This window comes from Grammomys surdaster, unplaced genomic scaffold (genome assembly GCF_004785775.1).
Source record: "Grammomys surdaster isolate TR1022 unplaced genomic scaffold, NIH_TR_1.0 144, whole genome shotgun sequence".
Classification (NCBI taxonomy): Eukaryota; Metazoa; Chordata; class Mammalia; order Rodentia; family Muridae; genus Grammomys; species Grammomys surdaster.
The window spans coordinates 6,159,815-6,176,303 of record NW_021604602.1 but is presented as its reverse complement, the minus strand read 5'-3'; the positions used below and the strand labels follow the sequence as shown (position 1 = coordinate 6,176,303).

Sequence of the window (16,489 nt, the reverse complement as noted above, 5' to 3'; positions counted from 1 at the left end):
CTCCTTCCCTCTTCCTTCCTTCCTTCCTTCCTTCCTTCCTTCCTTCCTTCCTTCCTTTCTTTCTTTTCTTTCTTTCTTTTTTTCTCTTTCTCTCTCTCTCTTCCTTCCTTCCTTCCTTCCTTCCTTCCTTCCTTCCTTCCTTCTTTCTTTCTTTCTTTCTTTCTTTCTTTCTTTCTTTCTTTCTTTCTTTCTTTCTTTCTTTCTTTTTCTCGAGACAGGGTTTCTCTGTATAGCCCTTGCTGTCCTGGAACTCACTCTATAGACCAGGCTGGCCTCAAACTCAGAAATCCTCCTGCCTCTGCCTCCCAAGTGCTGGGATTAAGGGCGTGCGCCACCACTGTCACGTGGGAGTTTCTAATATCGAGTCTAAGGAATAAAACATTCCTTTTCTTTTCCACTCTTTCTGAAGTTTAGGAGCCCCACTTTAGCAGAATTTAGACTGTGTGTGCGCATGTGCACATATATACATGTTTTGAGACAGAATCTCGTTATGTAGCCCAGGTTGGCCTTAAATGTATTATGAAGTCCAGGCTGGCCTTGACCTCATGGCGGTCCTTCTGTCTTAAGCCTCCCAGGTGCTGGGGTTATGGGCATGAGGCAGCCTGGGGGTATAGCTAACCGCATCTGTAAAGAATGGGTCAGAAAGGGGTGTCTGCGCTGAGTGGCCACTCAACTACCAGGCAGGCTGCTGTGCTAGCACCAGCACTCAGAAACAACAAAACACCACCTCAGCTGTCCAAAGGCAACGGCCGTGAGATGTCCACAGGTGGCCAGCAGTGCTTTCGGACCCACGCTGCTTAACCTTAACTGTTTTCCTTTCCACTCAGCATCTCCAATTAAAAGAGAGTAAGCCTTTGTGGTGTAACCTGGGAAAAACCCCACGGTTTGAAGCCCATCATGTGACAACAGAAAAAAACATGTGTGAACGGCTACTCCGTGTGCAGATGTCTGGTTATGCGTGGTGATAAAAACGCACTTTCCTGCTCTGGTGGAAACGCAGGCACCTGCTGAGCCAGCCACCCAGAAGCCTGCATTCCAGAGTTTGGTGTTTCCTAGCAGGGTTGCCTGTGGAACTGCCTATAATTATGAACAGCAGCAGCAGGCTCAGTGTCTGACACCACAACTGTTGCTAGAGCTGTTCCTGGAACCTGGACAGTCAACTTGGGGAAGGCGAGCTTTTCCGTCTTCTGCCTAGGAACCAGTGGGAGATGGCAAATCTTACCAGTCCCCAGGCAGGCTGTCACCACTCAGGTACAATTCTATCTTGAATTTATGTTCATCCTGATGCAAACCAACATTTTAAAATACACGAAATATGTAATCACCTCTGACATAGCCATGTCAGAAAGAAGAGACCCCTTAACCGAGAGATTACAGGCAAGGCCTTGGAGCTGGAACCAGTGAAGGTAAAGTGGGGAAACTGAACTGACTGGAGACTGGACGCGCACGAGGGGAGGGGCCTCTCTGCTTAGCCCTGCAGACAGATGCAGGAGGCAGAGAGAAGACACCACAAGAGGAACAATGAAGGAAACAGGAGGCAGGAAAGAGTGAGACATCATGCAGATGGTGGCCTAGGGTGAGTAAGACCTGGGGCAGAGGCTGTGCCGGCAGCGGCGGCACGTGGGCAGAGGTGGGTGGGTGAGGGAGCAGGGGAGTGTTGGCTGAGACAGTGCTGTGTGAGACACAGGAGCCTGGGCACTATGGGCACACTGGTGCAAACAGCCAGCGCTAGGGGTCCTGCAGTGGACATAGGGGACATGGGCTGGCACAATGGCACGAGCCTCCTTCACTTGGAAAGGCGTTGAGTTCAGAACTTCATTTGAGGTCAAACTGATCAAGGTTCCCTTAGCTCTGCCTTGCCCATCCCAAGCTGTGATGTCATGGAGAGACAGGGAAAATACTTCATGTTCGCCGTGGGACGCATCCCCCTCTGGTAGACAGAAAGCCTTAGGCATACCCTATGCATTTCCCAAGGAGTACCTGCACTGCCCACTCGGCCTCTACACCTTCCTGACTTGCGTGGTTGACATTGCTTTTCTCCCGACCAACTGTTAAAAATGAAAATTGCAAACATTTTAAACGTCTCTGATATCAACGGTGTTCACATAAAACTTACAAACTTTTGGGGGCTATTCTGTAGAGGGTTACACGAATTCCATAAAAGAAACCCAAACAGTGGTTCTAACAGGCAAATACGTGACCGAATTTCTCCCCCCCCCCCAACCCCACCTCATCAACCCAGATCCTTTTGTCTCTTGTCCTCAGTTTCCAGCAGGGTCTCCCAACCTGTCCTGTCCCAACAGTCAAGTCTGTTTAAAGAAATGTGGAATCTCTTTGGGGAAATGGTGAAAAATAAAACTGAGGGCCAAAGAAAGTGCTCACACCACCGCTCAGACCTTAGGTTTTAGCTATAGCTTGATTTGTTTTTTTGAGCTAGGGTCCTGCTACATAGCCTGGGCTAGCCTCAACTTCCCAAGTGCCAGGACCAGAGAGGCCTGGGCCACCACAGCTGGTATGTTCTGCAGGCATAACCGAGCATTTCAGGAGTCTAATTCCAAATGTTCTCAAGGAAAGAAGAGTTTATCATTCATTTTGAATATTACCTGTGAGCCTATACCTTGGAAACACCTTCGTCTAGACAGCGAGACTCAACTGTGCTCTGGCTCAGAGGTTTAACCACAGACACTTGAAGCTAAGCAGTGTTGTCGTTCTCAGATGTTTAAACTATTCTAGGTCCTTTGTGTTTCCACAGCAACTTATTTTAGCTTCTTACTCTTTTTCAAAGACAGGCTCTTTACTAGGTAGCCCAGCTAGCTTCAGACTTAAGATCTCCTGTTCTGTCTCTACTCCATAGAATTTCAGAATCGGTTCATTTTTGAGCCTGGGTTGACCTCTGAATTTGTTACATAGCCAGGGATGACCCTGACATCCTGGTTTTCTTGCCTTTACCTATAACCAGCACTGAAGTTACAGAAGTGCACCGTCATGCAGGGTTTATGCTGGGCTGGGATACGTCAGGTCTTTTTGCAAACTAGGCAAGCACTTTACCAACTGAGCTATATCCCAGGCTTGCCCTATTCTTAAGGGGAAAAAGCCTGCTGGATTCTAATGGGTAAGTTACTCTGGGGAGAACTGACTTCCCCGTGCACGGCATCTCCTGCCTCAGGAGCCCGAGCCACAGAGTTTTCAAGGAGGACGGCTGATGTTTTAAGAATGTCAATTATAGAAACTTCAACTAGCTGACAAAGAGCAGATGTGTCATGGGAGCCTCTCTCAGGGCAACCCTGCCAAGGCTGCTCAGAAAGGGACCCGTCACCCACGATGGCTGAAGGACAGCTGGGAGGCTCTGTGGCTCCAGAGCCCTCCGACACCGGGGCCCACTTTTTGAGGCATTTTAAAGGTGTACAGTGACTTTGCTTTGTGTTCTTGTTCCAATTGCTGACCTTGTAAAGCACAGGGCACAAGTTATAGTGAATTGTGACCAAGGCTGAAGGATGTACCAAAGGAAAATTTCCTTTGACCCTTCAAATACTCAATGTATGGGAAGTAGCTCCCAAGTTTTCAACTTCTTCTACATTTTATACGGCCCAAGTATCTTAAAATTGAGGAAAAAGTCACAAATTTCCAGGTGGGCTTCCCCACTGTCCAGGAATGTGGGGGTCTTAGACAAGTCACTCAGCTGGGCTGCCACTGGCAAACGTGGGGGCTGTAAAGTCTAAGTGGAAATAAAAAAGGTGACCTTAATTCCTGTCACAAAGAAATCATGGAGGAAAACTGTCTAATTAGAACACAGGAAACACATGAGTTTCTCTTTCTTTTCTATCCTTCTCTCCTACTGGCCTTCTCTGTTTTTCTTCTTCCTCCCCCCCCCCCCAGGAGGGTCTCACTGTGTGGCCCAGAATGACCTTCAACTCACGACTCTCCTGCCTTGGCTTCCGGAGCTCTGGGATTATAGGCCTGAGTAACCATGACCAGATGAACTCTTGATGAGCCCTATGCATTGCTAAGAAAAACCATTATGAGCAAAGCGTGGAGTTCAACTAATTGCTGACGGTCAGTAGGTCAGTAGGTCAGTAGGTCAGTAGGTGGCCACTGAGCTTCTCCATTGAATTTCTAGTGTGCTCATTTATTCATCTAGACAAAATTCAATTGAAATCAATGGCTGAGGATGCATATGGCAAGTTTAGGGCCTGGGTCCTCCTTGCTCAAGACTCTGACAGGGAGCCTAGGGCTCCAAATCAGACAACCATGTTGCAATGGGGAAAAGGAACAGCCACAAGCATCTGTTTATGTCATTTACACATGAGACATGGGCTCCTGGGGCACCGTTAGCAGCAATCATGAAGAGAAGCTGCTGCAGCCCCTCTCATGGGAGGCCTTGGAGCGCTTGTGTGTGCTATACGGGGTGGGGTGGGGACCACAGACCAGTTCAGAAGGCTCCACTCTGGTTCTGCAGACATGTCTGGGGAGGTTCAGCTGGCTAGAGTGCCCACTCTTGGTAATGCCACATCCTGTTTTAGTCAGGGGAGGGGTTCTCTGAATTAGAGAATCCTTCTGTATCTTTAACTGAGCTCCACGGGATGCCATGGGCAGTAAGGAGCAATAAGGGGTCCTCTATCACATTCTAGAATTTGAGCATTAATGTCTAGGGACTCCGTCACTGGTCAAAGGGGGCTAAAAGTTTCAAGTCAGAATGACCACTGCATCCAGGTCCATTCAGGGCACTGATGACACATCCTGAGTACAGGGAGCATGCCCAGAGGAACAGACTTTTAGGACCCACAGAGGAGTGCAGTGGATCACCTTCTTTAAACCTTTCTGTATGTTCTCATTTTGGTAGAAAGAGATCTCTGGATTAAAAATGCTCTAAACCACTGCACAGAGCACAGTGCCGCTGGAATTGCTGCTGGCACAGCCCTGGCCTGCCATTGGGACCCTGGACCCTGAAGGAAGCCAAGCTTCCCACCTTGGGTATCCTGGGAGGTGCGGGGTGTAGCACCTGCTATGAAGAACTAAGGGGGCGTGTCTGTGGATCAGAGCAGGCGTGAGAGGCTGCAAGGGGAAGGTGAATGGCAAGAGGCCACTGCGAAGCTTTGCTGTTGCTCAAGCTAACACACAACAGTTAGAGTTGGGTTTCGGTTGCTAAGAGAAGTAAAGCAACAGACTGCAGGCACACACTTGATTGCTAAGAACCTTCCTAGCAGCCTGACCGCTCAGATCTATAGCTTAGCAGAACGTGACGGACCCGTCAAAGCACATCTGTAGCAGGGATAGCCCTGCTGTGCTCAATGCACTTTTTACCTGACGAGTCTCGTCGCTCACGGTCTTTTTCAGCATCTGCACATCTTCAAACTGAGGCCCATCTGTCTCCATGGCAACTGGAATGCTCACGGCGCTGGCTTGACTATACACTGCATACTGCAATGCAAAGTATGGAATCACTGTCTGTTGGGTGCTGGGTCTGCACTTAGGGTCCTCATCCTGCATGGGCTGCTGGCCCACTGCCCTTCCCTGAGTCTCTCTTCTACAAGAAGCCATGTAGTGGGAGACACATTCGCCTACTTGCCCACTGATGGAGCCTGTGGGCTGCTGCCTGTAAGATGCTAGAAAGGGGTTCACCCTCCTACAGTCTGGGCTATGTGAGTGAGCCTCTGCTGACCCCAATATCACTTCTGCATCTCCCTGAGTTCATGTAAAGACAGCCAGCCTATAGCCCTTTGTATCTCTGGGCCAAAACACTGAAGGGGAGCTGTCCATAGCAGAAGCAGGGACTCTCCTTCACCTCCTCCCTGGGGCAGCTGCCCCCAAATCCTTTCCTTCATTCCATGTCCCTAGGATTTTCCTAAGACCTTAAACCTTTCAACACAGCTCAGCATCCTAATCCAAACTGACATAGCCTGGCCTATAGCTAGGATTCCTCTAGCCTGACCCTGGTGTCAGGCTGACTGTGTCTTGGGACCCTGTACTCAGCTTCCTCGCCTCTCCAGTGTGGTTTCTACTGTCTTCTCTGGGCACATCAGGCCAGGTGGAATGACAGGCAGCCTCCCACCTGCTTGTACCACTGACTTCAGGCTTTGTGAGCAGAGGGATACAGCCACAGCTTATAAACTGCTGGCAGCTGCCCTCTCTGTGTGGCGAGGTCAGGGAGGGACTGAGTCGGTGTCTGCTGCAGGCTGGGGGTCATGCCCGGCTCTTCCCTTGTAAAATAGGTGCTGCCAGGAAGCCCCAAGCCGGAAGGGGAAGCCGGGCCTTGTGTTCAGACTTATTTCTGCCCTTAGCTTCCATGTCTTCCGGCCAGCAGTTCTGCTCAGCCCAGTCTGGTTCCTGTTCTTAGTTCTCTAACAGGCCGCCTCCTGGTCACCAACCCTGTGTTCTGTTCGCTTTACCGTCCAGGCTGGGTCCTTGCTGTAACCTGGCACTCGGTGTCTTCCTACAGCCAGTGGCCTCCTTGCCGTTTGTGCTACCTTCTCAGCTTACCAGCCTCTTTCCTACATGTTCTAACAGTCAGCTCCCCATGGGCCGGGCCCTTTCAGCACACCATGGTTATGGTTGATATAACTGAAAAGTTTTCTAAACTGCAAGTCTGCCTGGGTCATTTTGCGCCTTATATACATTTGGAGGGAGTGTTATTACAGCTCCCGCAGGACCAGCTCGGGGTTTCTCTGCTGTTTTCTGACTCAGCTGGGTCTTGGGCCCTTGACTCAAATGCAGATTGAGTGACAACTGTCGAATCAGGACTCCCTGTGCATGCTCACTGGTCCTGCCTACAGACAAAAGCCACGCCCTCCTCCGAAACCCACGGCAACCCTCAGTTGCATGCTATGGTTTGGTACTGACCCCCTTATGTACCCTATGCTTTTAGATGCCAGGGTGTGTTTGACTCTCAAACTGGAAGTTTCCAGTTTGCTTCAGGATACACAGCGCCTTATCCTCCAGGTGCTCAAAGTCACCTGGGGAGGAACAGAGAAGAACATAGGTCTGCTGTGAGACAGCACTGGGGTTACTATCTTAACATGCTGGGATAAACCCAGTGTTTTCCACACAGCTGTACAGAAGTGGAAAGGACCCCGTGCCCATGGGCTGTGCTGGCTCATGGCAGATGAAGTCCACTCCCAGTTGGCACCGGCCTTCAACAGGCAGCAGCTCACAGGGGGACGACAGTGTACAGGAGGTGTGGACCTGGGCTTCATCCCCACCGCAGCTCAGGTGCACCTCTACCTCAGAGAATTGCTTTTCACTCACACAATACCCCAGGGGACAGCAGGGCGTGTGTGCGTGTGTGATAGACAGAGATAGAGAGTGTGTGTGAGAGAGAGAGAGTGTGAGAGAGAGCCTGCACACACATGCATGCATGCAGTAAGATGCCCAAGAGTCCTAGAGTCCATTTGGTGGGTTAGGACAAACAGATCCCTATTGGGTATGACCCGTGTTTTAAAATTCCTCATAAGTCACGTGACATGACAACCCAGGACAGTGGCTACAGCTGCCCAAACATGTCTTCCACCAACGTCCTGATCCCCCCTCCACGTGCCTGGCGGGGGCACTTCACATCTCTGAGTAGACGACACTCTTGTGTGATGAGATTTGCTTTGGGAAGACACCTCCTCAGAAGCTAGTAAGCACAGTGAGTCACTGGTAACCTGCCTTTGGACAGTGAAGTGCGTGCGCTCTCTCACCAAGGCTGACACGATATGGAGACCCCTTAAGACCCCAGCTAACTACCACCAAACAGAATCGCGTAATGCCAAGTACTAAGCAGAAATTAGGGAAGGCTTTTTTTCTCTCAAGAGAGTGAGTTCTAAGGCATCCTGCCAGCTCCGAGGTCTTATTTAACACATGAAGTATTTTCCACTTTAGAGACAGTGTGTCATGGGGCTGGGGCATGTATGTGGATGAGACGCTTGACTGTCACAGATGGTTCACACAGTGATGGGGGTGAGGACAGTGGGAAGGGAGGTCACCAAAGCTCTAGTGCCAAACCCACCACAGGTATGATATCACCAGACAGTTTAAAGGAGCCACCAAAAGGGGTAAACCAGGAAGCTTTGTTGCGAGGCAGTGGCAATCCCAGGCTCCAAGTGTTGACACAACAACCCGCTCTCATTTTTAGGTAGGAGCTCTGTGCAGTTTTCAACAGAGTACTTCCATATTCTAGGCAAAGCATGTCTTCCAAGGCTCTCCACCGGTTAGTTTAAAAACAAACAGAAAAACTTCCAAACAAACCAAGACCACCAGTGCAATGCCAGCAAGGCTGAGCCACCTAACTCTGCCCACGCACACTTTTGCCGAAGTTTTAAAACAACTACTGGTGCTTCTGCTCACTTTCAACACCGGCCCTGTCCATACACACAGGTCCCTGTAATTAAGCTACAGGCCTTAGAAGAACTTCTCTATAGGATGGAAAGTGCCGTCAGGGAAATGTGAGCTACTTGTTTTAGGTGGAACCGCAGATCTGCAACCGACTGTCAGTAAGTCTCCTCTCATCAAAGGGATGCAAGCCAGAATGCTGTGTCACAGGAAAATACACACTGATATCTTCATGTATTGTTTTTATTAAATGACAAAGATTAAAAAAACCCACATCCAACTTACATAATAATTTATACACACTTCTCACCAAAAAGAAATACACTGCTTAGTAAGATATTTTCTTCCCTGGAGAGCTGAGAGAAGCCTGAGAGATCTTAGTGTGGAAAAGGTCGGACATTTCATCAAGTGGCTGTTATAATCAGACACACATACAACAAGGAGAAAAGCAACACCCAATGACATTGATCATTCAGACCAGCAGAGGCAACACCCCAGTAACTGATCATTCAGACCAGTGGAGGCAACACCCCAGTAACTCTGATCATTCAGACCAGCGGAGGCAACACCCCAGTAACTGATCATTCAGACCAGCAGAGGCAACACCCCAGGACAATGGCTGCAAAGCTGTCCCAGGCTCTGCCAGCCCAGAAGCTAACACTGGACGGGGCTGCTGACTCACCAGCAGCTTTGACAGATACGACCATCTGCCTGGCTTCGCCTTGCGCGAGCACACTGCATCAGCTAGGGTAGAGGAACAGTTAGTGTGAGCAGGGCAGAATTCAGTTAGTTCTCAGCATCTTTCATCTGCTTCACCCTCATTGTCTCATGTATGAGAATAAAAAAGAATATGGTTCAAGTGACAGCATCTATGACATTCGAGCAAGAGAGGACATTACAATCTTAGAGGTTATTTCCTGGTTTTCTTTTTACCACATCATATCTTACTTTTAAAAAGAAGAGAAAAAAGTCAATTCTGTGGTAAAAGTTATGTGTGGCAAATAAGTACTTATACAAGAGGAAGGTTACAAAGTTGGAAAGTGTTTTTATTGCGGACATTTGCACATACAGTGTTAGTGACGTTGGCCTCCCTTCCTGGGGTGGAGCCAGGTCCTAGCGCATCAAACATTCACGCAAAGCCTCCACACTCCCGAGTTACTCTCTTTTTTAGTACCTGGGGATTCGCTTTGGCTAGATTTTCTATTTTAACCCATGCTTCTTCTCGCTCTTTCATTTTTAGCTTCTCTCTGAAAAACAGGAAAACATCATTTGTATTAGAGAAGAGTAGCATTCAGGCGGGTTAGGGGGGCGACATCAGGGAGACACCAGCACCACAGTCACGCTTTCCAGTGTTTTCTGGTCTTACTCCACATCTTACACTGTGGCTCTCAACATGTGTAACGTGAAACAAAAAACCTAAAAACTGGCCAAGAGTTAGACTAAAGATTCTTAAAAATTAAAAATTTAACAAGACTTTAAAACCTAGCACCCCTCCCCCATCTCCTTCCAGTCAGTCCAGTGTTCCCAGCTTGGCTGACTGCTGGCTTCCATAACCACTGCACAGGCGAGTCTGCAGAGGGGCAAGGAAGCCAGAGCTGGCACCCCAGCGGTGACAGCATTCCAAGGGAGACCAGGGTTGCTTCTCATTCCACTATTAGACACACCGAATTTGAGCCACTATTTTCTTTTTTTAACCCTCAAAACGCACCACCATAGGCAACTTCTGAAACACCACCACTCGACGCACCACTGCAGAGGTGGCTTCCGTCCCTGGGGGCTAAGCCCTGGTCTGGCGTGGCTCCCTGTGGTTCTGCCACCTAGTGCATTGATGACATGCATTCTATATTTTACCAGGGCGCTCTGCCTCACTCCACCTGCCCTGCTATGGCAAGGACTTTTGTTACAACCATTGCAGTATTACCAGGAACCAAAACAGAGCCTGATATGCAGCCAAAACTCACATATTATCTAAAAATTGAAGAAATGGTGGTAGGCTAGACAAACGTCCTGTAGTCCGTCTACCATAACCACTTTTAGGTGGTTAGCTGAAAACAAAATCTACCAATGGTTCACACTGAGTTGGGAAGAGTGATTTTTCTCTTCTTTTTTTTCTCTCTTTTTCTTTAAATAGATAGGGTCTCACTATATGCCTAAGCCTGGCCTTGAACGTGTAGTAATCCTCCTGCCTCAGCTCTCAACTCCTCTTCCGGAGTTGAGATTATGGACTTGTGTTGCTATGTCTGGTCTGAAAAGTGGCCTAAGTAAGTAAGTAAGTAAGTAAGTAAGTAAGTGCATTATTACTGTGCGGGTGTGCAGGTACAGGAGACAGCGTGAGTGTGGAGGGAGAGAACAACTCTGTGAGTCTCTTTCCATACAGGGTCTGAGCTCAGGCCATCAGACTTGTACAGCAAATGCCTTTACCCACTGAACCATCATGCCAGCCCCCACATGACTGTGCACCCAGCCTAGGGACAGAGCACAGCTTCTAGGGAGACACAGCCTCGGAGTCCCCACCTGCACAGAAGCAGCTCTCTGAAAAAGGTAACGGTAACTCAGGACAGTGGAAAGGCACATGCCCTTTGGTGACAGGCCACCATCAACCTTTAACCTTCCTAAACCAGAGCAGAACAGGGTTGCTTTACAAGTTCAAAGTTAAGAGTAACTCTGCAGGACAGATAGAAGTGTGGAATACTCAGGGACCTGTGCGAGGGGCCACTTACTTGAGTTTCTCTGCTTTGAACTGCTGGGTGCAGTCATCGAAGAGTTTCTGGTTCATCTCCATGAAGAGTTTCAGAGCATTGTATATCAAGCCGTGTATTGTCCTGCAGAGCGAATGCCAGAGTGAGAGGCCAACACTGGATTCTCCTCATCCTCTGCCTCCTGTCTCCTCTCCCTTCCCTTGAGCCCCCGGTCTCCCTTATCTCTGAGGTTCTACCTACTCTCAACAAGCTCACTCAGTTCTAATATGAGCTGCTAGTTGTGATTCAGTCATTTCCCGAGTCAGGGCTTACAGGCACCTGTCAGGCTAGTTCACCTTCCTAGCTAACAGCAGGCAAAGCCGCTTTGCCTGAAGACAGAATAGAAGAGGTTGAGTCCTGAAAAGAACTATGGGTAAGTTATTCAGACAGCAGTAACACAACGAATGTGCTTAGGCTGCTCCAAGGAGGAGAGGGAAGCTCTGGCATCCACATTTGGCGAAAGCTGAGTGTTAACCTCAGCATCCAACACGTCTGGCACCCATGGGGAGTCCCTTGCAGGGTGTGAGAGAGCTTTGCATGGGTGGACTGATTTCCTTTTCCTCTGAAGTGAAGGAAAGGAGAGGGGACTGAACATTCCTCATCCCCAGGCCATCTGAGTCACCCATTCTTCTCTTTTAGGCTCTAGGTAATGCCCACAGCAGGGTGGCCAATGAGTTTAACGATGGGCTTCTCTGATGTCATGGGATTGAAGGGCTACCTAAGGACTGGTGTGTTCACTGAGTTCCAGCAGGACTGAGTCCTATGAACTCTGCAGCGACCTCTGAACTTCCTTGGAGGCTCCAAGAGAGGCCTGAAAGGTGCTGTTGCTAAAACCAGCAGGGAGAGGGGTGCAGACGCATAGGCCCTGTGCTGGCGTGGCATGGGGTTGACAAGACAAAACAGGCCACGGAGACGATCCGCACTGTGGCTTAACTTAAAAAGTCAGTGAGCTGGGTAGGGGCAGTCGCACACCTTTAATCCCAGCACTGAGGTGACAGAGGCAGGTGGATCTCTGAGGTTGAGGTCAGCCTGGTTTATAGTGAGTTTCAGGACAGCCAGGGCTACACAGAGAAACCATGTCTGAAACAAACCAAACCAAAACCAAAACCAAAAAATCCCCCCAAACCAAAACAACAAAAGTCACAAAGAAACTGATGTTCACTTTAAAAGCTGATGGTAAATTGAGATTTCAGCTCTAACCACAGTGATGGCAAGGCATGCACTACTTAAAAGCGACCAGGAGCTAGCAGCCTCCGGTTCCTACTTGTTCCAGTGGGTCTTCGAGTTGCGGTATAAGGACGGGAACATGATGGGCAGAATCTTGGCTGCATTGTCACTGATTAGACTCATGATGTACTCATTGTTCCAGTAATAGAGCGCCCGCTCTGCCACCTGCAAGACACGGTGCACGAGTGTTGGTGAGCGCACGAAGGGAGGAGGCAAATGTTCCCACCGTTAGACTCCTGAGCACAGAGCTGTACCGGATCACACAATTACAATCATTTCTGTCTATTCTAACAGGCTAGGTTGTGACGCTGAAGAACAGTCAACGAAGAGGTAAAATGAGAGCTTACATATCATAGTACACACTGGCATTCACGTCTCCATTTATCCATTAAACACTCCTGAGACCACAGGCTGGATGCCAGCGCTGAGTCAAAGAGAAGCGAGTGTGTGTGAAGGCATCGGTCTGTGGTACATGCATGTGAACACGGACACACACACGTGGAGGCCAGAGGTTGACCCTGGGTGTCTTCCTAAATTGCTTTCCATCTTAGTTTTCAAGACAGGGTCTCTCACGAAATGTGGCTAGCTGGAAAGGACTCTCCTGTCTCTGACCCCCTACCCTCCATCCCCCACCCCTGTGCTGGCTTACAGGTGTGGTCAAGTGATGCCAACTAAGTACAGCCAGAATGTGGCGCAGCGACCACCTGCAGACCCTCAGAGCCAAGCACAGGTCTGCCACTGGAGCCTTGAGTGAGTGGGTGGGGCAGAAGGCAGCTGTGGAGGGTTCAGGAGTCGGGATTAGTTCTTCAGAGAAAGTGAGGAGAGGTGAGCTTTGCCAATGGGTAAGAACACATACAGAAATACAGCGTATGTGTTTGGCTTTGGTTTTTTAAAAAGGGCTAGTGAGATGGCTCGGGGTAAAGGTACTTGTGATCAAGCCTAATGACCTTAGTGTGGCGTCTGGGACCCACATGGTAGAAGACAGCCAACTCCTTCACACACACACACACACACACACACACACACACACACACACACCTCCACCCATCACACACACACACACACACACACTCTCTCCACCCATGAGACACACACACACACACACACACACACACACACACACACACCTCCACCCATCACACACACAGTTTTAGGATGCCTCTCTATTGCTCATGCTGAGCCTCTCACTCACCGAGCCTTGCATGCGCTGGGAATAAGGGTGCACACCACTATGAAAGACAGATAATTGTTTAAGAGTTCAAGACCATCTGTTTTCAATTTTGCTTTTTTTTAAAAAAACAAAATAAAACAAAACTATGCAGTTTAGGTCAATGCACAGCTGATAATCTTCCCACTCAGGGCCCCAAGTGTGGGAGCTACAGGTGTGTGCCATCATGCCCAGCCAATACCCTACCTGGATTTTGTTTTTTAAAGAAAATTACATTTATTACGTGCGTGTACATGTGTGGTATGGCATACCTTTGTAGCCCCAGGACAACATGGAGGAGTTGGCTCTCTCCTTTCACTATGTGGGTTCCAGGAATCAAACTCATTGTCAGGTTTGGGGGTGAGCACCTTTATCCGCTGAGCCATCTTGCTGGCCCTCAATTTTAATTTATGGTGTGTGTGTGCACCCATGTAAGCATGTGCTATGATGTTCATGGAGGTCAAAGGTCAACTCTGATCCGGTTCTCTCCTCTGACCCGAGTGTGGGTTCTGAATACTGAAGTCAGGTCACCCAGGCTTGCATGGCCAGCACCTTTCCTGGCTGTGCCATCTTGCTGACCCCAGTACTGTGTGTTCTTTTTTCACTTCTGTTTTGAGCTGGGGTCTTACTGTGTTGCTGTGGCCTGGAGCTCTAAATACAGCCCAGGCAGGCCTTGAACTCAGACCATAGCGAACAATAATGTATCCATAAATATTTATGGATATAGTAGTTCAACCCTCATTAGAAAACAGAAGATAAGGTGCCTGAACTGTAGGCTCAAATTATAAATGTCGTTTTAGTTTTTAACATAATTTTCTCTTGAGAAACCATAACCAGTCTGGCCTAGAACTTGTGACCTTCCTGCCTCAGTTCTGTGATTAACTACTGCTCTCAGTTGTTTAATGCCACTCTCCTGGCTCAGGGACAACCTATGCACTCAGCACCTCTGCATGTGTGTCCCAGTTCGGCAGAACTGCCACTGTATGCCCAGGCAGGTGCTGGTGCTGACCAATGTGGCATCGCGTTCCATTCAGATTTCCTCAGTGTCAGGCCCTTCATGAGGACATACAACCTCACTCTGTCCTGTCTGCTTGTCTTCAGAGTCAGCTTGTGCCAGTATACATAACCATATATACTTCTGACTTATTTTTCTAAAAAATACATAGTTTATTTCGTGTGTGTGTCAGGGGTGGGGGCACGTGTATGACAGCGTGTGTGGAGGTCAGAGGACAACTGTGGGGTTGGTTTTCTCTTCCCACCACGTGGGCTGTCGGGCTTGGCAGCAGGCACTTATCAGCTGAGCCATTTGGCTGGGTCCTTTCCACTTTTCAGAACAACTTGGGAGTTGAAAGGTAACTGAGTCCACAGTCGCTGTCTCCTCTGCAGTCACCATGTCCTTGCCTTAGGTGCAGGACAACCTCCAGAAGAGAAGCTACCAAGATGGCCAGGGAGTGAGAAAGTTAAAAACAGAAAAAGCATAGAAAAAAACCATCTAAATTTCTGGGAGATTTTAGAACTGATCTGGGTCCACAGTGACTGGACTTATGGGGAGGCCCCTAGAACAAGTGAGAGTCTTGGGGTGAATAACTGGGCTGGTTTCCAAGGGAAAACGAGAGCAGAGAAACCTTACAATTCTTTAGTCACCATCTCCGTCAGAGGTGTCTACACCTCTCTAGAGCAGACTTTATTGGAGTCCTTGTATACTCTCCCCTCGGCTCACAGAAGGAGAGGCACAGTGTGGGCACTGGTGGGGAGAGCAGCCTGGGTCACTCACTTTTGCTCCAGTAAACAAGGTCAATGCCTTGCAGACTATCTTCCTACCTGGGTTTGTTTTCCCACTAGAAATTTTTATCAAATTTGACACACAGTAGTATGCACCAGTCATCTTAGCACTTTGAGTCTGCAACAGGAGGATCATGGGTTTGAGGTCAGTTTGGGCTATAAAGCAAGACAGTCACGACCACACAGAGAAGCCCTGTCTCAAAAAAACCCCAAACCAAACTAACCAAAATGTGACTTTTCTCCCAGCAACTGCTGAGTGTCTGTAACTTTTCACCTAGAAGTCGGCCTTTGCAAGCCATGCCCACCCATTCTGTTGTGTCCAGAATGTACAGCTTCACAGCCGCTCTCCCTGACTTCTGGCTTTTATGACTTTCCTGTCTCTTCTGGGCCTTTCCCTGAGCCTTGGAGGAAGACAGTATGGCAGGGATATGATGGCAAACATTCTAGTCACTTACTCTGCACTTTGGTCACCTGCGGTTTTGTGTTACTTCTGTCCACTACAAAGAGCAGGTTCTCTGACAGAGGCGTGAACGGCGTTAATCTAAGGGTACAGGGTCAGTGTTTAGAAGCCAGTTAGACACTGACAGCTTAGCAAACTGATGGCAGTAGGTTTTCCCCAGCATCTATGAATGCTTTAGCCTCTGGTTCTGGCTCAGGTTTACAGAGAGAGCCCTCTTAGTGGACAGGCTTTCAATCTAGTCAGATAGCTACAGGCTATCCCGCAGGATATCCATGCCCTTACTGTACCACTGGGCGTCTCTTGCTGGGTGAGTGGTTACTGTTGCTTGTCTGGCACCTTGCAACACTATGCAAACTGGCAATCAAAGAAGCTTCTAGCTCAGGACCAGCTTGATTTAAGTCCTGTGATCAAAGTGTGTGGTGCTGTAAGCAAAAGGGTCTCATCCTCACATTCTGGTTGGCGACTAAGTACTCTGTAGCTATTGCTGTAAAGAAACACCACGACCAAGGCAACTTACAAAATAAAGCAACTAATTAAGAAGGGGGGGGGGGCTCCAAGTTCCAGAAAGTTAGAGTCCATGGTGGTTATGGCAGGGAGCATGGCAGCAGGCAAGTGTGATGTTGAAAATCCATTCTCATTCAGACCAACACAAGAGGGAGGACTCCTGGACACCTCTCCTCCAGTAACTTGAAGGGACGTACTTCATGCTTGGGACTAGTTTTTGTCTGATAGTCAATGGTTTCTGAGAGAAGTATTAGTCTCCCAATG

At 48.8% G+C, this 16,489-nt stretch overlaps 1 protein-coding gene across 3 annotated transcripts in view; it reads right to left on the bottom strand.

Annotated features, from left to right (window-relative positions):
- LOC114618721 (serine/threonine-protein phosphatase 2A 56 kDa regulatory subunit gamma isoform) overlaps window positions 1-16,489 on the bottom strand; it is a 51,789-nt gene that overhangs the window by 2,893 nt on the left and 32,407 nt on the right. Inside the window, exons 9-13 of one of the 3 annotated variants that reach the window (XM_028764514.1) lie at window positions 12,310-12,437; window positions 11,028-11,129; window positions 9,482-9,554; window positions 5,302-5,418; window positions 1,955-2,048 (exon numbers count right to left, since the gene is read on the bottom strand). In XM_028764514.1, the coding sequence (XP_028620347.1) occupies window positions 2,001-2,048; window positions 5,302-5,418; window positions 9,482-9,554; window positions 11,028-11,129; window positions 12,310-12,437 (468 nt within the window). In that variant the 3' untranslated portion in view covers window positions 1,955-2,000. Of the gene's footprint in view, window positions 1-1,954; window positions 2,049-5,301; window positions 5,419-9,481; window positions 9,555-11,027; window positions 11,130-12,309; window positions 12,438-16,489 lie in introns of those variants that run through there. The other 2 variants (XM_028764515.1, XM_028764516.1) reach the window with 2 other exon arrangements.